This window comes from Aspergillus pseudotamarii (assembly GCF_009193445.1).
Source record: "Aspergillus pseudotamarii strain CBS 117625 unplaced genomic scaffold BDV38scaffold_23, whole genome shotgun sequence".
Classification (NCBI taxonomy): Eukaryota; Fungi; Ascomycota; class Eurotiomycetes; order Eurotiales; family Aspergillaceae; genus Aspergillus; species Aspergillus pseudotamarii.
Genome location: NW_022475037.1, coordinates 389,518 through 407,809, shown reverse-complemented (window position 1 = coordinate 407,809; position 18,292 = coordinate 389,518). Strand labels below are relative to the sequence as shown.

General features: G+C 48.6%; 4 protein-coding genes across 4 annotated transcripts; 1 reads left to right on the top strand and 3 right to left on the bottom strand.

Annotated features, from left to right (window-relative positions):
• Positions 1-4: 4 nt before the first annotated feature.
• utp10 (snoRNA-binding rRNA-processing protein UTP10) lies at positions 5-5,759 on the top strand. The gene is made up of 4 exons (XM_032063950.1): positions 5-513; positions 585-5,028; positions 5,091-5,235; positions 5,301-5,759. The coding sequence occupies exons 1-4, from the start codon at positions 137-139 to the stop codon at positions 5,741-5,743; spliced, it is 5,409 nt and encodes a 1,802-aa protein (XP_031914210.1). The 5' UTR covers positions 5-136; the 3' UTR covers positions 5,744-5,759.
• A 460-nt stretch (positions 5,760-6,219) lies between these two features.
• BDV38DRAFT_292496 (glycoside hydrolase family 18 protein) lies at positions 6,220-8,120 on the bottom strand (the record flags this gene model as incomplete). The annotated part of the gene is made up of 9 exons (XM_032062023.1): positions 6,220-6,276; positions 6,317-6,397; positions 6,488-7,023; positions 7,078-7,147; positions 7,248-7,304; positions 7,367-7,578; positions 7,648-7,735; positions 7,812-7,919; positions 8,007-8,120. 9 exons carry the CDS (start codon positions 8,118-8,120, stop codon positions 6,220-6,222), a joined length of 1,323 nt encoding a protein of 440 aa, XP_031914209.1.
• A 450-nt stretch (positions 8,121-8,570) lies between these two features.
• Positions 8,571-10,673, bottom strand: BDV38DRAFT_245587 (arrestin (or S-antigen), N-terminal domain protein). The gene is made up of 2 exons (XM_032054452.1): positions 10,181-10,673; positions 8,571-10,116 (listed from the first exon to the last, which is right to left on the bottom strand). Exons 1-2 carry the CDS (start codon positions 10,374-10,376, stop codon positions 8,786-8,788), a joined length of 1,527 nt encoding a protein of 508 aa, XP_031914208.1. The 5' UTR covers positions 10,377-10,673; the 3' UTR covers positions 8,571-8,785.
• Positions 10,674-13,579: 2,906 nt separating this feature from the next.
• BDV38DRAFT_292494 (DDB1/RSE1 family protein) lies at positions 13,580-18,081 on the bottom strand (the record flags this gene model as incomplete). Its single annotated transcript, XM_032062022.1, has 4 exons — positions 13,580-14,062; positions 14,116-15,400; positions 15,590-17,663; positions 17,838-18,081. The coding sequence occupies 4 exons, from the start codon at positions 18,079-18,081 to the stop codon at positions 14,036-14,038; spliced, it is 3,630 nt and encodes a 1,209-aa protein (XP_031914207.1). The 3' UTR covers positions 13,580-14,035.
• Between the last annotated feature and the right edge of the window lie 211 nt (positions 18,082-18,292).

Sequence of the window (18,292 nt, the reverse complement as noted above, 5' to 3'; positions counted from 1 at the left end):
ATCACCCACCGTGCCGGCGTGAAAAAATAACCCAATACGCCTGGGGAGACTGAATTGTTGTTCAAGCTTGAGAAGTGTATTTCTGAGGGATGGGTTACTGCTTTAAATACGGTTAAGAAACAATATACGCTTCAAGATGGCATCGTCCCTCGCCGCGCAGCTGTCGCAGATTGCGGCAAACTCGACCAACCAGTTAAACCTCAAGGCGCAGAGGATAGCGCATTCACAATCTTTGATTTTCGACAGAAAGGTCGCTGGGTCCCAGGATTTCGATACGGTCTATGATATATGCAACGAAGGTTTCCAGGAATTATGCGAGTTGGATCCTCGATTTGCGCAATTCGAGCGCACGATCTTCAGCGAACAGAGCAAGGCGCAGGAGCGGACGGAGATGAACGCTGCCCAGAATAAGGAGTTAGATGCAGTTTTGGAGACCTTTCTTGCTTTGGTTGGAGGGAAATTATTGTTGAGTCCTGCCGTAAAGGCCGTTGAATGGCTCGTTAGGCGTTTTCGGTACGATGGATCTGATCAATCGACCCCGAGCTCCAAACTCTTCGACAACCATGGGCTAACAGACCGTGCAGGATACACGAATATAACACGGAGTTTACAATCCTCACATTTCTTCCATATCACACCACCCCTCTGTTCCTGAATCTACTGTCGATACTCCCAGAAGATTTGACACCGACCTTTAAAATTCTCAATCCTTATAAGAAAAGCTCAATCAACCCCCCGCGCCATCCGCTCGTGCACAGTGCTACCACAAACAAGCCATTCTTCGCAGCTTTAAATAGATACACCATCCGAGTCAGCAGGGAACAAGCCGGTCACCATGCGCTTCTGACATTTTGGGCGGGTATCGTAACAGAGTCTGTTGCTGGCATGCTGGATTCAGCGCGCTCGGGTCGACGAAACATTGAGAAGGAAAACCACGACGATATCATTATTCGAGTCCTTCCAGTTTTGAATGACGGGTTAGCTATGAAGAATGTAGCAGAGCTGGTCATCGGGTGCTACATGGTTTGCGTGGCCATTGCACAAAAAGCGTCTCTGCACGACAAGGTCATCGATAGCTTGATGGAGGCTGTGGCAGAGTCTTGGACGGAAGAAACGGTGAACTCGGGACTTGTCTGCTTAGCTGTTCTTGCCCAGAAGAAGCCGGACACTACATTACCAAAGCGTGTTTTCAAAGCCATCCTTCGATTAGAGAACCCTCTTCAGCAGTTGTCCGCAACTTCGAAACAACACCGGGCATCTCAACTACTACTTGGGTTGGTGGCAGGCTGCGTACAAGACCTCTCCAAGCAGAAAGACACCACTCGTCTTGATTTCTTGTCGCTTATGTTCGAGAGTGAACTACTGGGAGAGGCCGAAATCGGCAGTGGCATGGCCATGGTCCTGCACGCTAGTGGCAATGTTCACAAGGATGGTGCCATGTCTTTGGATGCACAAACCCACCTCGCGGATCTGGTACAGCACTTCAGCCGGACGGAATCCCTACGTCCTATTTTTCAGAAGACCGTTGCGGAGTCATCATTTGATATTGATGCTATCGAACAAAATTTGCAAACAGTTATCGAGTCCGCACCCGCTCCCAAAGCCGTGGAAGATGTAGAGATGGAAGATATGGACAAGGGAGAGGAGCAAGACAACTTCACACCAGCTCTGGAGTCTCTGGCGGGTAGCTCGTTCAAGGGCTCATATCTCAGCACACAATCCATCCCGGTGTACGATAGCCTTGTCCGGGCTTTTGCCTTGGGTATTGGGTCTCAAGAGAAACTCGGTGCCTTCGCCAACCTACCAGCTCTTGACAAAGCGAACGCTACAAAATCTCCTCAATATCTGTCTTTCTTTGTTCGGGTCTTCTCCGGCTCGTATCCCATTGGCACCAGAGTGGCTGCATTAAATATGATCTCTTCGTTCCTCACTACTGCCTCCATTGACGTGGATCTTCAAGCGTTACTGCCTTTTGTCATAGTTACTCTTGCTGATCCTTCGGAGCGAGTTCGTCGGGAGGCCGCTGGCATTTTGACTATCATCGGTAGCCTCCACAAGAACAGGAAGGGTGATGCTCCGGGAGGTGTCTGGGCCCGCGACATGATTTACGGTCAAGACAGGCAGCCCAAGAACATTCAATGGATTTCGGGTCGTGATTTACAGAAGGTTTTCGAGCGTGCTTTGCTTCCAGGGTTGGAAGAATATGTCATTGATCCAGATCATATCGGTCGAGCCCTCGAGGCTACACTGCGTGGTTCGTCCGTTCCGGACTCAGAATCGTCTGAGCTTAAGAAGGCTGTTCGACTAAGCTTTTTCACCTGCCTTTGCTCTCATGCTGTCCATATTCCGCTCTATGCGCCTAAGCTTGGTTTGCTAAAGCTTCTTAACCGTGTCGACAAGGCTGGTGGAACGACCCGTACCAAGGAGCTTGGACCGCTACTAAAGAGCTGGAGAGAGATGGATGGACAGCAAGCCAAGGATGTATGCGAGAAGGAGCGAGTCTCCGTTTCAGAGATGGAGAATCAGATTGTCTTGACGGTGACACCAAAGGAGAGAGACGCCATCACCGTGCTTTTATCGAACGTGAACCCGTATTCGGAGTCCTTGAGTCCTTCTTTCGTCGGCGCAATCTTCGGTCGTATGAAGGACGTCTGGGCCAAGGTTCCTGAAGATCGGCAAGTTCCTGCCGCAGAGAATCTGTTTGAGATATCTCTGGAACAATCAGATTCGCCTCTGGTTGATGGATGTAGGGATGTCCTGCGCAGTGTAGAGCTTCCGGGAGCCGTGCTTTCTCAATTCCTCCAGAAGATTCCTGCCACAGTCACCGATATGGAAGGTCTTGGACCAGCTCCTAAGAGAAGACGCACCAGCCAGAGTAATATGGTCGCAATGACTGTCAAGGATGAGGCTACTCTTAGTGAACTCATGGAGAAGATGACCTTCATTCTGGAGTTGGTAGATAGTTCTTTCCCTGAGACTCATCCGGAATTGGCCGACGGCTTGTTCCAAACCCTGGCTGCTCTTCACCACTTCAAGTCTCAAGTTCAGTCTGGAATGAGTTACCTGCTCAGCTTGGCACTTGGCAGCTTGCTGGCTATTGTCAACCGCTCGAAGACCATTGGTAAGCCGCAGTTCGATACCTCCGTGATTCGTGCCGATCTGGTTGTCGATTGTGTCCGCACTACCGACAGTCCTCAAGTGCAGAATGCAGCCCTTCTCTTGGTCGCGGGTCTGTCTGTCATTGCTCCCGAATTGGTTCTCCACAGTGTGATGCCAATCTTCACTTTCATGGGCTCCAGCGTGCTCAAGAAGGATGACGACTACTCTGTTTCCGTGATTGATCAAACGATTGACCAGGTCGTTCCGGCCCTTATTCAGTCATTGCGTAACCAGAAGCGTGATGTTGTGTCAGGGACATCCGAGTTGCTGCTCAGCTTCACCGCTGCCTTCGAGCACATTCCTTCACATCGCCGCCTCCGACTTTTCCACGCCCTTATTACCAAACTCGGAACGCAGGACTTTTTGTTCGCTGTTTTGTCCATGCTTGCAAATAGATATTCCATGGATAAGGATGTTTTGATCTTGATGACTGGCTTGGTCTCGGATGCCAATGCCCCTGTTGAACTTGCCACTTACAGCAAGTACCTCGGACTGGTCAGCGACTCTCTCAAGGCGAAGCCTGGTATCTCACAAGTTCTTCTTGGAATCGGAAGTGATGACGGCCGTGAGCCTCAGAAGGTTGCAGTTGACCTTCTCCGGGCTTTGGCGTATTTGTTTAGGCACTCTTCCCTCAAGTCAAAGATGGCCAAGGCTTTCGCAACAGAGGAGGGTGATGAACCTCAACAAATCCGCGCCCTCTTCTCGCAGATTTTGGAACAAACCTTGGCAATTGGAGACAACATGCAGGACATGAAGTCCGTCGGCCAGGCAAGTGGCGAAGTTCTCAGTGCTCTGTTCGGAACCTTATCGCTCGTCGATTTCCTCGACACGATCGAGGTGTTGCTTGAGCGTCCCAACGATGAACTCCGTCGCAAAGTTCTCCGGCTCCTGGAAGGCCGGTTGCGCCAGAACCCCGAGCGCGACAGTCCTTCCCAAACCAGGATGTTGGACTTTTTGTCCGTCTTGGTCAAGATTGTCGAGTCTTCGCCAGACATCCTGCTCAAGCACGCTGCGGTGGCTTGCATCGACCGCATAGCCGACAAGTATGGTAAGAAGGATCCGTCGAAGGTTATCCCTGCCGCCAGGGTTGTTGCTAGTGAGGTATGCATTGGACAGGAGGATGACCGTATTCGCATCATGGGCGTGCTGTGTCTTGCCTCTATGGCCGAAGTCCTGGGCCAGGCCATGATTCCTGCCCTGCCGGACACACTCAGTCGCTCGCTGGCCTTGCTTGAAATGAGCTTGGAGGATGGCAAGGAGAACCCCAGGTTGCACGATGCCGTTTACTCCCTGTTCTCAGCTCTTTTCGTCCACCTCCCTTACATGATCTCCGCTTCTCATCTGGACAAGGCCCTTGTGCTTTCGTACAAATCCGCCATGAACGATGAGTGTGAAGAGGAGAGCCGGCAGGAGGCACTGAGACTGATGGCCAAGAAGGTTGATGCTTCTGCAACATTCGGCGCAGTCGACCGCAACTGGCAGCATGCTGTGCAAGCCGGGCCGGAAGCTACGAAGGAAACTCTGGAAGTCGTCAGCATGGCCATCGAGAAGCACCCCAAGTCATCTACCGCGAAGAACCTCCCCGTCATTACCAACATCCTTTTCAAGGCCTTCGATTTGCGTCGTGAGCAACTCGCATTGGAATCGGATGCTACTTTCGACTTGTCCGATATCGACGAGATTGAAGAAACCATCAACGAGGTCACCATCAAGATGATTTACAAGCTCAACGACTCAACCTTCCGTCCTATCTTCGCAAAGCTCCTCGAGTGGGCAACAACTGGTGTTTCAAAGAAGGATACACAGGGCAGCCTGGCCCGGCTCACGACTTTCTACAAGTTCCTGCAGGTCTTCTTCGGCACCCTTCAGGTATGTACAATATGTTACCAAACTTTCTTCAATTCAGTTAAACCTCTTCTAACGAATCACAGTCCATTGTCACTGGTTACGCCAGCTACATCATCGAGAACGTAGTATCAGTCCTCAGCAAAGCCAGCCCGTCCAACCCCAACACCAAAACCCTCTGGCTGGCAACTATGCGCCTGCTCAAGAACGCCTTCGAGCATGACCAAGACGGTAAGCTCAGCAACATTTACCACAACCCCTAACACAAGCAGATCAACTAATCCAACCCGAAACAGAATTCTGGCAATCCCCTTCACACCTTACCAAAATCGCAACACCCCTAATCTCCCAACTCGCCCATGCCACTCACCCCACAACCGCAACCCTAGTCATCAACGAAGCCATCCCAGCAATCACCGAACTGGCCGTGGCCGCCGACTCCACAGATAACCACAAGGAACTCAACACAGTCCTCATGCGGTACCTACGTCCCTCAGCCGGCCCCACCGGCAAAGCCGCCGGCGGCGAGAACCCGCACACGCGTCTCGCAGCCCTCAAAACTGAACAGTCACTCACAGAGCAGCTGGGCGAGGAATGGCTTGCTCTGTTGCCTGAGATGCTGCCGTACATCAGTGAACTGATGGAAGACGAAGACGAGAACGTGGAGAGGGAAGTTCGCAAGTGGGTTAAGCAGATTGAGGACGTGCTCGGAGAGAAGTTGGATGATATGTTGACCTGATGTGCTTTCCGATTGGGACGAAGTCAAGTTTTCAAAAGAGGTTCTGGGCATTTTTTAGGCGTTGGGAATTCTGTCTTGAGTGGAGATGTTTTCTTTTTTGTGTATAGAAAAGTTGGCTTGGTTTGTTGTGTGATGTGCTGTTGAACATATAATTCATAGATTTGGTTCTACCTATCTACCAGTAGGACTTTTTTTTTTACAAACATCATGACGTCCCCGTTCATCTTCTAGTATAGTATATATACCACACAGCCAAGAAATACAATCAAAGCAATCAGCATGACCTCCTCCACTAGCACTTGATACGTTGGGTTCTAGTGGAAGGGTTAAATAAACAGAATCTCGCAGTTGTTCTACTGTGTCTATCCAGGAAAGAGGTATCTTTTGTTGGATCAATAGTGTCTAATCATAGCGAGGTACTTAGAAACGAGGCACATTGGGATTGGACCCTGGACGTGATGATCCATGTCAAAAGATTAGAATGAACAGTCTTGAAAATCTTCTAATAGATCTCTGAGGATAATCCTCAAATCCTGTGGTATATAGCCAGAAAGACAGATTCTCATTCCGGACATTTGCGTATTTCGACCAGGAAAAATCGATATGGTTTTCGGATTTTTGCAAAGCGTCAGTACCACCGAGTTCTCGAACAAGCTGAGCCATATTAGTCAGTACATCATTTTAATATCTAGCAAACAGGTATATTCGAGGACAAATAGAAGTGAAGGAATAAAGAAGACATACCGTGCCAATAAGGCTGTGTTCCCCAACTCTATCCATACTGGTCTCCCACCACATTCCACCTGCAAGGCCTTTCGTGTTGATATACCCCACCTTGAAAATGGTCATATTCATCGTATCGTAGGAAACATACATCTTTGTTTTCTCATCGTAACTATAACTGGCCCCTGTCATGGGTAGCTCAACAACCTTTGCATTAGCCAACGGCAAAACCTTGTATTGCCAAATTCCGGCATCGCCCATGCCCGTCCCAACATCAACGTAGGGCTGCCCTAGTCCAGCAGTGTTGATGAATGAGCGGCCGTAAAGCGGCATTCCGAGGACAATCTTTTTGGGTGATACGCCATTGGAAGTATAGAATTTTATAGCATCATCTGTACTAGAGGGAGTGGTTTCGGGATTAGAGGTGTTGGGATAGAGATTAGCTGCGTGGCCGGTTGTATTTACCCAACTGCCGACGTAGTCGTATGCCATCAGATTCCAGAGATCGAGATATTGATCCATCTCAGACGTTGGAAGAACTTTGTAGTTCGAGGCACCTTGAAATCGGCATTAGTTCTCTATTCTTGTGTCTTCGAAGGGACCACACATACCGGCTGAGCAGGCAATAGTTAGCAGGAAATGGTTGCCGTTCGCATGCTCATTGCTGCATCTGTCCAGTTCCTGTTAATTAATTCTTAGCGATGTCATGAAAGAAGGGTATGAGAATCATATTAGAAACAACTCTTCTTGTGTATTTTCTGAGTGTATACGTAGCACATACCTCTCTTACTTCCTTCAGGAGAGCCACCATATCTTTTGCACTATCTATTTTGGGGTACTACATGCTGTAAGCCCTCATGAAATGAAAAAAAAAGGAATATATGAAAAAGAAAAGCTTACCTCCCAATCGATGTCCAGCCCATCAAACCCCACGTCATGCATCAACTTGACAGCTGACTGGGCGAAGTTCTTTCGGTTTGCATCAGCCTGGAGAATACCAGCCCAGCTTTGTGAGTTTGTGTACCCGCCTATTGACAGAAGAACCTTTAGACGTCTGTTTTTCTGCTTTAGGAGACCCAGTTGTTTGATGCATCCGTAGACATTGTCTTTATCTTCTTCCGCCGGGTCGCTAGGGAAGTGTTTATCGTAGTTAGACCATTGATCCTATAGCCGAACCTCACCGGTTTCGGTGATGTTCGCAAAAACATAGAGGACGTGGGTGAGTTTGTCGACGGGGATATGCTGCAGATAGTGGTCATTGTATATGGCCTAGGCCTTCATGTTAGGAAAGTATCTTGTGCTGGTTGGACAGGAATGATGGTGGGAGGTAAAAGCTAATACCGACCCAATTTGCATAGTATGCCATAGAGATATACCCGTTCTCAGGCTTAGAAGTATCATGTTTATCGTATGAATGCGGGATGAGGGCAGCGCTGGTGAAGCATGCGAGGCCCTAGAGGAGGAGGAAGAAAGTTTTCATCGTCAATGATGCTAGAGGATGTCCAAGCATATGTGTTCGACTGAGAAGACACTTCGATACGGTGCAGTCCGGATTGGGCATAGAAGAAGCCTCAAGGCTGCATAGTAATAGCCTGAAGGTGAGGTGTTGTTGATAAGAAGGAACCCATGTTGCATTTATAGTCTTTTGCTGCATGTCCGATATCTGTATAACGCAATAATTAATGAACATCGGCGGTCTGTCACACACTATGGGGAATCAAAGGGTGATTTACTCTCTTGGATGGCTCTTATAAAGACGCATAGTCCGTGCTTGCTTTGTCGGGGGGGAGAATACTTGGGGATTCTCTTGCTTTGCATGGTATTGTTTTCAATGTATGCTTTTGTTTGGCGGGACTTCCAGGGTATGTTTCAAGTCTGGTGATAGGAGATTCATGGATGCGTCAAAAGGAGGGTCTTTTATTCGATCCACCTTTTATGTGTGACCAGGAAACCAATTGATGCCTGTGATTTCAGGCAAATATCAGGTCTCTTATACCCCAGGAGTTAGGTTAGGCTACATATACGGAGTAGAACGGAGTCGATATCTTGATTAAGTTAGACTGTATTAAACTAAAGTATTCTAAATTAAATTAAGCTCAGCGCGAAAGACTCCAAACATGATTTCGGACCCTGGCGATAAACGGATATCTCGATCAAAAACGCCCTGGTGCGTTATTGCTATGCGAATTTCATACAACCAAAAAGAAAAAAGAGAATCCGGGTATATTCAAACAAAGCACCTTCTCTCAACGCCGTGGAAACATGAACTTTTGTAAATCGTGAAACGCCCTGCATCCGGGGTTGAATGCGGGAAGATCTTCAACAAGCAGTCCCCACGCTTCCAGCATTAACCCTGGGGACACGTACTGTAGACATCAGATCGATCGAACGGTCAGGAGGTAGAATCGGGCCTTGATTCTCCGAATACTCTGGTGGCGCCACCTGGACCAGTGTAGGGGGCGCGACACTGCGAGGGCTGAAGAATTCTGCATTGACTTCATGCTGGGTGATCTCATGCTCAGAACCCTTTGCCTTTGCATCGGACCGGGACCGGCTTGTGAATTGGATGGGGATCTTTAACGTAGCCGTGGGGGTCAGGATATTAGCGTTTGGCGTATGGTAAGAAATGCTGAGTTCGAGGCAATATATGCGAGAGATCAGACACGAGTGGAAGGTCGGGACGAATGCTCTCGTCTTGGGAAGAGTGATGGGCACAACGACCGATGCGGTATAATAGGTCTCTCCGGTAAAAGACGCCGATGGACCGGTTAGAGATTCCGAGGATGATGTTGACTCCATTGAGTCGCAGCGACTGAGGCCCCTTGGGCTGGTATGCTTCGTCCAGTGTGCAGATGCCACGCACATGGTGGAGAGGGGGACCGTCTCGGTGTAACACCCTTGACCTATCTGTGCCCAGGGCACATTTCGGGGGGAAGGGTAATCACCCCAGGGCTCTGCGCTGAACAGACTGGACACTCGAAGCTTACTCCATATCGTGCCCAGGCGGGGAGGTTCCTCATTGCCCACGGGATCGAATCGCAAGTGTACTGTAGCAGCAGTGCTGACCGAATCAGTGGCCTCGCTATTTGGTGGGCACAGTTGCACAGGCTTGGGCTGCGATGAGGCGACAACCAGTCGGCCCAACTTGCCTCTCATGAAACCGCGCTTGACGTCCTTCTCCTTCCGAATGCAGTAGCTGTCGTCGTCCGCGATGTTCAAAGGTGGCTCCTCATCCACGGCCGGAATGATCCGCACCTTCTTTCCTACCGAAGCCAAGGCCTTTGACGGGGCATTCTCTGGTTTGCGTTGCACGCTCACACGGATCAAATAAGATATCCGGCACATATCTGGGGCTAGGTCATTCAAGAGCGACTTGCCATCATTGGCTAGCATTGGATCTCCGAGAGAAGGCGGGAGCAGAGTGTGAGAGCGTTCGACATGGGCATTCGTCTTTGCATGGCTACATACATGTGGCAGGAGACGATCGGGCACGACAAATGTGAATGGAAACTTGTAAGTGCGCCCGGCCTCCAGCACACGGGGCATAGGATAGGCAGAGTCCTCAATCGGTTGGCGAAGTCGGAGGAATGTCTGGTAAGCACCTGTACGGCCTGGCATCGCTACACGCTCCACGGAAGTTCTCGATGTTCCTGTATATATGAGTAAAGGCTCCCTCCAGCTTTGCTTGATCTATCCTGTCTGGGATTGCCTTACCCTCAAAGGTGATTTCAACATCATCAAAACGAGTATCACGGTCTACCGTTATCACTACCGTCCCCTCAATGCGATCCTTAGTGGTATATGAACTGACAAGCCCTTCGGTCTCTCTGGTGAGTTCGATGTCGACCTTGGGACGTGACTGCGTCAAGGACTCCAACGTGCTGGAGCTACGAGTGACAAATGAGGTCATTTCGGCTGTATTTCACAAGTACAAGAGATAATACAGAGAGAAATGCTCAAAGAGGTTGTGGAGAGCGCGTCATGCGCAGCACCTCGGACTGGTAGTAAAGAGGAGAGATGGGTACTGAGCAAAAGGAATTAGATGGCAGCGTGGAGAAAAGAAGAATATAAAAAGAAACCAAGGGAGACGCCAGCTGCGAGAGAAAGGTTCTAAATTGAATGTAGGGATGGGGTGATGGTTGTCGTTGGGTAATAGTAATAGCGAGCTGTGGAGATAGTTTGATGTATACTTGCAGCACACTCAAATTAGATGAACAACGATAGATATCCTATTGAAAGACCCCCGGCAATTAAGAATATTAAATACCTAGCTCATATCCCCCATTCTACGTATTTCTAATTGACCAATTTGAGGACATGTTAATCCTCAGGGCGCAAAATGAGTCACGAATCGAGCAAAGAAAGAGAGAATCCATTGATCGGTCACCCTCAGCACGTGTTGACGATAATCCACTTGTTGGAAAAAAATAAAAAAAAATAAAAAAGATTAAAAAAAAATATCAAAATAAATTAAGGCCGAACCAACAAAACTCTCACACCGACCACATGAATGAATGAATGAATATTTTCCATAGTTCGTCTCCATAACACGAATTCCGGCCCAGATCCACTTTTCCCAGCGATTGGTCCAACTCCCGATGATCCTTTGCGCCCTTCCGTGACATTTGCAGTCAAATCCAATCCCGGATAATATCAACCCTTACGCGATGCCGACCTCACGCCCTGTGTCATATTGGTCATGAACTCTACTCCGGAGTCAGAAGATATTTTCCCCCGTGGGATATGGAGAAGAGGGGGAAGAAGAAAGATAATGAGTTAATAGTAAGCAACCTGACAAATACACAGTACGGAGGTTGGTGACGATCATTAGACCAATAGTTTGGCATAACCCTAAATAGAAAACACCCTTTAATGGGACTTCAAACTCCTTACTCTCTAGCATTCCAACCAGGTTCCTATCGCGTGATGATCGTAGATCTCACACCATACTGAGTAGGGTCTTCTGATGACCGTTCACCCCTCATGAACTATTCGTCAATCATTGTCCATAGTCTATGGGTTGTCTTGCGTGTTTTACTGATTCCCAACCTTGAGACATGTGTGACCGACCGTTTAGCTCTGCGCCCTACACCTTCGGGTCGAGATCCACGTCTACCGCACTTTCCTTCGTCCAAGATTCTTCGCCAAGGGATCTATCGGCTTAATTTATCCCATTGGTTGTCCATGCGTTTTCTTGGTCTCGATGCTGTCATACTTCAATTATTAATCCTGATCATCTGCAAAAATTGAACTCAAAAATCACCCTGGAAAGAATCTTAAACCATTCCCCTTCTACCTCTCTCCTGAACAAGAACAGTGGAATCCCCATAGTTCTAGCGACTTCATTTCCTGCTATATATCCCTCATTATCATTAGTCACTCCTTCATTAGAAACCAGGAACGAGGGTACGCTATTTTCACTGTCCCCAGCCGTTTTTTCCACGGGTCCGCGTATAGCCGTGGCTAAGCGACATCCATGAGCCGACCGCCACGGTATGCCGACGGGAAACTAAGAAAACTTGATAGCATCTTAAGTGATACGATATAATAATGGTTTCTAGCGATCGATGTCGCCATCTGTGAAAATTTTCTCTTGCTTACCCCGGCCCGGTCCCATTTCTCCTTCTTGGCAGCTGGGCTAAGTTGACTAAGGAACAATCACCGAATCACCGAATTACTATAGAACCAAACCATACAACGATTTCTTGTCACGCCCGTAGCCCTAACAGCTGATCTGGGAGAATAATGCTATAGAAGGAACAGGTGTAAACCAAATAGAGCCTGATCGTCTTCATGCAAAACTTAGCTGAGTAGAAGAAAAACAGCTCTATAAACTCTAAATTATTATTCCCCTGTAGATCACAAGCAGATCCAGCAGCTACAGGCGGTTATTCCAGGTACTGTTGACACTCGGGCCACTTCAGACTTTCAGCTGTGAAAATGTCTCAAGATCAGCTGTGTTTTACACAAATACAGAGTGAGCTATGGTCGTAGTCTCTGTTAGATGCATGAGGTACCTCTGAATCACACAAAAGAGGTAGTAGATGCCGTTCAGCACAAACGTGCGCCATGCGATGTATTGCCTCTGATAGGAAAACACAACCGCACGAATCCGAATAGTGATATTCTAGTAACTCTTAGCTAGCACCATCGTGTAGCAAAGCATGGCATTGCCCCTTGCAAACTTAGGGTTGCTTCAGAGAACGGAAAATCTATTGCTAGTTTGTAAAAGTAATGATCGATATAGAGCACTTTTATCTTTTTATTGCCGTCAGGTGTATGGAACGGCAGCGGATGTCATCAGGTAATGAAAGCAAAACATCACAAGCCAGGATACTATGATCAGAGTGTCATAGTACCGTCAGCCCACCTGAGCCATTGGACGACAGATGAAGTGTAGTGTTAGTGCAAGTGTACTAAGTCTGAAAAATAGTGCAGCAAAGGTGCATACCATTGGCCGTCGAGCCTTGCTGGGATAGGCCGATGAGTGCTGGGAGTGGCCTGATGTGCCATTATGCTTACTTGTACTGATGGGTGGGCTTCGAAGAGACTCAGGTCTAGCACTTATCATTCAAGGCCCGTACAGTGAGTGGTCAATGCTGTAAGACAGCAGCATATGGCCGCTCCTAGTACTGGCCGTTGTAAAAGCTAGGATGTGACACAACCGCATTACAATAGAGCATATCCTTTGGCTAAATTATTTGCGTCAGGGCTAGCTACCTAGTGGAACATTCTGTAGGCCCGAAGACACAGAGTGAACAGCATTGCTGGTAAAAGATTAGAGTGCTAGCAGCAATGGTCGTTCGTTATTACCGTTGAGAAAACGATGCAATTAGCAGCAGCAAAAACCCTTGAAGAGGATTCGGTTTCTCTTTTGCGACCTTTAAGTAGGATACAGATAGGTACTAGTGGTCTTGTGTGTCGATAAGTTGATCGCTTTTCTCATAATATTTGATGTTAGCATGGCATGGGACCCCAGGTGACAACCAGCATTGATAAACGTCAGATATGGGAGTTCTATCCGACAACCTGGGCATATCGGATGCTGGTGGGCAGTCCCTTACTACTAGTATAGAAGTGACATATAGATGTAGTTACTTAAACCTTGTGTTTGCACAAATTACATATAGAACCGGTTTATCACCACGAGGGTACAATCAGAGAGCAGGGGGGTAATATATGATATTGACTAGAGTAAAGCACTACAAGAACAAGTGTCCCGACGGATAAATTACGGTTAGTATCCGTGACATGCGGATAAAACCGTACTCAAAGATCGTCGAGGGCGTCAACCTCTTTCTTGTCTCATACAGAATAAACTCTGAGAGTCCATGCTGCATCCAGCTCAAGATCAACCGAGTGAAGCGGAGGACCGAGCGAGGCAAGAGACGTCAATATGCAGATCCACACGATACTGCGTTCCCCCAAACTCTACTGGTGAAGTTGAAAACGGAAGGCACCATCTTGTACGGTAGAAGCTGTACATGATTATATCTCACAATCGATTATCGGATATCTAAGAACCCCGGTACAGTAAAAAGAAGTCGCTAGACGCCGTGTCCGCTAAAATCAGTACGCCACTCTCGTCCGCATATCCTATACAAGAGTTAGTTGAATGCTCACACAGCACGGTATCAGATAAAACATACCGAGATCTTCCGTTCAATTTCTCGCACTGAACGGTCAAGTTCCGCAGCAATCATCATCTTCGTGTCATTAGGTAATAAGAAATACGTCTCACATAAGTCACCATCAATGACGCCTTTGACAGGCGCATAGTAACTCCGGTAAATGAGGTGGTCCCGTCCAGCAAGAGGAGGGTTCTGTGCTGCCAATTGCATCTCCAGGTTTTGGAAGAAGTCGACGTCCTCTCGGCTGACAAAAGGCACGAGCATTCCAATAGTACCTTGGAACCCGGACCAGACGAGAATATCTCGCCCACCAGCTACAAGCTGGGTTTTGTGCAAGGTGGTCGGAATGTCCTGGGTGTAAACATGGATCATGAGCTCCAGACGGTTGGGGGTACCGTGGAGATAGCCACGTTCATGGATCAAATGTGCGCCCGATCCATCCTCATCAGCCTGTTCGGATATCTTCTTGGGACACCGCAGCATCCAGATATTGCCGAACTTGTCACCACCAGCGGTGGTTTCATAGTCAACCATCGTCGTGGAGGTCGTCCAGCGCGAGACGGAATCATCCACAAACGGAATCAAAACGTTTTCCTGATATTTGTATACAACATACGTAACACTCTCACGGACGTCACTCACGACAATCCTGCTGCCTTGTGTCTGGAGGCCCACGATCGTCTTTGGAACCACTTGGGCGTTACATTTCCTGAGAAGTTGTTTCATTCCCAAATCATAGATCCGGAGCATTGAGCCAATACCAGCAGCCAGTCGGCCTTGGAAACCAAGTAGAGCGAGAGGAGGTTCTTCGACCTTGGTCTTGTGGATGAACTCGAGCTCTCTTCCATCTTCTTGGAACCTGTAAATATGGATGTATCCTCCGGCTGAGGATGGAGGGTTGACATTCATGTCTTTCGCTGTTCCTACAACGAGGAAGGTCTCATCATCCTGACTAGTGAAGGGAACAGCTGCAACACTGACAGCAGCCTCATTTTCTTCAAGTTCAATTGTCGAGACAACAGCTTTGGCGTGTACTGGGTCAACAACCTGGATACACGAGGCCCAGTGACCAGAGCCCCGCGGATATCCAAATTCTTCGGGGGGTAGCACGGTTTCGTCACCAGTACGTGCCTTGGAATCCTCTAGTAGTTTCGCTCTAGTGGCTGGCGACAGAACATTGTTGTCTGATTCAATGACATAAAAAAGTGGTTGCTCAGGGTGTTTCAAGAAACGGCGGGGGGTGTAAGCGAGAGAAATCGACTGCTGCAGCATGTTGTTGTCAAGTTTTTCGATGGAGAAGATCCTATCACGTCAGTTAGCAAATGCAAATATTCGCAACAAGTAGCTGATGTGTATTTTCAAGATAAGATTGATCTCAGTAGGAACAATTGGAAATAAAATAATAATAAGCTTCCACATGGGTTTTCGGGTCCCATATTCTCATCATACGATCAGGGTAAACGGAGTAAAGTAAATAGGGAATGCATCATACCTAAGGTTTTGGCCTTGTATACCAACCATGCCTTCCAGACACTGCTCACTCGAGAAATTCCAACCCCATTCGAGTGGCACGTAATCCAATGGAGTAAGCATGAACCCCTTTGTCTGAATGTCAGAATAGCCCAGCCAAGGACGTGAACTCAGAGCCAGAACAGCGGTTTGCCCTTTGACCGAGACCTGGAATAGCTTGACGGGCTTCGAACCCAGAAAACGTGTACGGGTATCGGAAAGTTCACCGGTCACCTCATCCAATACTGTTCGGAGGTAAACGCCAGAGTACAGACCGATGTGAAGATAAAGCGTCGTCCCGCCAGAGCTGGAATCAGACATGGACATGATGTTCAAGGCGGACGGGGCTGCAGTAAGGGCCTGGACAGACTTGTTTTCCAAAGTGGAATCAGGGTCTAAGCTCAGAATGCGGACTGTGGAGTCGTCACATCCGACAGCCAAAAACGAGCTCCGAACACGACCTTCAGGGACCTGCCCCAGACTGAGACATGTCACAGTGCCGGACATCTGGCGACGTTCGTCGTATTCAGCAAGTGTCCCATCAGAATCCATCTCAAAGTACACGATCTCCCCGGAGCTCAATGCTACAGCGACTTGGCGCTCATTTGTCGCGGCTGCCACGATGGATCGATGTTGAGGTGCAGGCCACTCATTCACTCGACGATCGACCATAATATGACGAATGCCTCGAGGGTGGATTTGGATTAAAGAATCCTCCCCAAGCTGTTGAACGGCAAGAGTAGGGGCAGATGACAGAAAGCCAGTATCAGTCACCTCCTCCACGGTTTCACCGATACTGAGAACGAGAGTGCCATTCGCGAAGGAAAGGATAATGTACGCATCAAACTCATCAGCCCGAGTAAGTTTGGTAGTCCAAACAGCCGAAGGCACACTGGGGAGTTCCGAGTCGACGATTTCGGAGACCTCCAAGCCATGCTTGAGCGTCCTGAACGTGCTACGAGCACCAGTTCCAGAGATAGTATAAATCTGGGGAGCATCTTCTTCAGAAAGGTTGGCAACCTTGCTATCAATTAACGGATTCAGGGAGTTGATAGTCTCAACGAGATTCAGATTTTCCGCACTTCGAGGTCTGAAATATACTGGCTCAAGTGGGACAGAAGGATCCGCAGAGAAGTCTTCACTGCTGAATTCAATTTCCTCGTCATCATCACCGAGCTTCTCAAATTGGTAAAAGTGGTGATTTCCTGCCTCACTGGCAACATACAGGAAACCACTTTTGAGGATCAGCAAGTTCGACGCGACCGGAACCGTGTCGAAGTACTTGATCTTCAGTCTCTTCACTTCGCCAGTCAGTTGACCATTGTCGTCTTCAACCATGTCAATGTTGAGTTTGAACAGGTCACCATCTTCGGTCTGAAGGAGGAAGAAGAATGCACCCCTCATCTTGTGCATCACACCGGCCGTGACAAACCGTTTACGTTCGGGATTCTCTGTTGGACCACTACGCCGGGGAATCGGTACCCTAAAGGCATCTTGGTTTGAGTGTCGGTATGTGACGCTGTCCTCAGCACAAACCAGGACTCCGCTAGGGCCATCGGCACCTCCGGGCACCTGGAAAAGCATCGACGACGTGCGGTCGACAGGGTCCGCCCACTTGCGCACGACATGATTCAGTCCTAGGTCCAGTTCGTAGTACACTAGAAGCTTCTCAGCTTCTTCAAACGCCTGACCCGTAGGATCCTGATCAGACTCTGAGTAGTCCACCTCAAGCGCCGCGAAGATCGGGTTTTCATACCCTACATCCAATGCCGACATCGCAAAGACTAGTGTCTGTGGCTTGTGTGCTTCAAGCGGTGAAGAGATCGTCAACTCGGCCTGCGAGTTCCGATTCAGAACATAAACAAGCTTATTCTTCTCAACAGATGCAATGAGACAAGCTCTGCCTTTTGGATCAACCGCCAGATATTGGCCCGGGATCACACGGCGGACACCAGATTTGCCAAATGTCTCCAAGTGGATACGGTTGAACCGATTCTGGGAGGGCACATACTCAATGATAGTGATGCGTCCAGAGTCGGAACCAATGATGATGTAATCTAGATGCACCTTTCAGCAAAAGTCAAGGACTAGCACCCAGCGTCAACGTCGCTGACCGGGGCACGTCCCACCTCCAAGGTGGTCGGCTCGGCAGTTAAGGATCGTGCTGCCCGGAAGCTTGAAGAATCACTAAGATGATCTCGGAATCACACCAAGGGGAATGTCGAACATACCTTTATTACTCCCAGCTAGTCGGAAAGCAGCCAGAGAGCGAATGATGCCAAAGACATCTTGGGAAAAAAGCGGGGTGACTTTGCCCTGAGTGGGATCGGGACGATGGATAGTAAGCTTTGACCCCGACGCGGTGACAATCTGCTGTTCCTTGGTACCTGCAAACTGACCCAGAATGGCCTGTGTAACAGCAGTAGGTGGCTGGATTGTCAGAGAGTACATGAACATATGCGAGGTGGTAGCCATGGTGGGTAGCTAGGCTCCTTCCAAGCCTGGAGCAGAGAGACGATGTTGTGTTTTGTTTACTGCACAATTGCAACCAAAGTTGACTTTAACGTGATACCATTCCCATTGCTGCAGATATAGAGCTTGAGGAAGAGGACTCTCGAGAACGAGTGTCCTCGCAATGGGTTTGCGTGGGAGTCTTGAGAGCAAGACGCGACAATTCACCCGATTG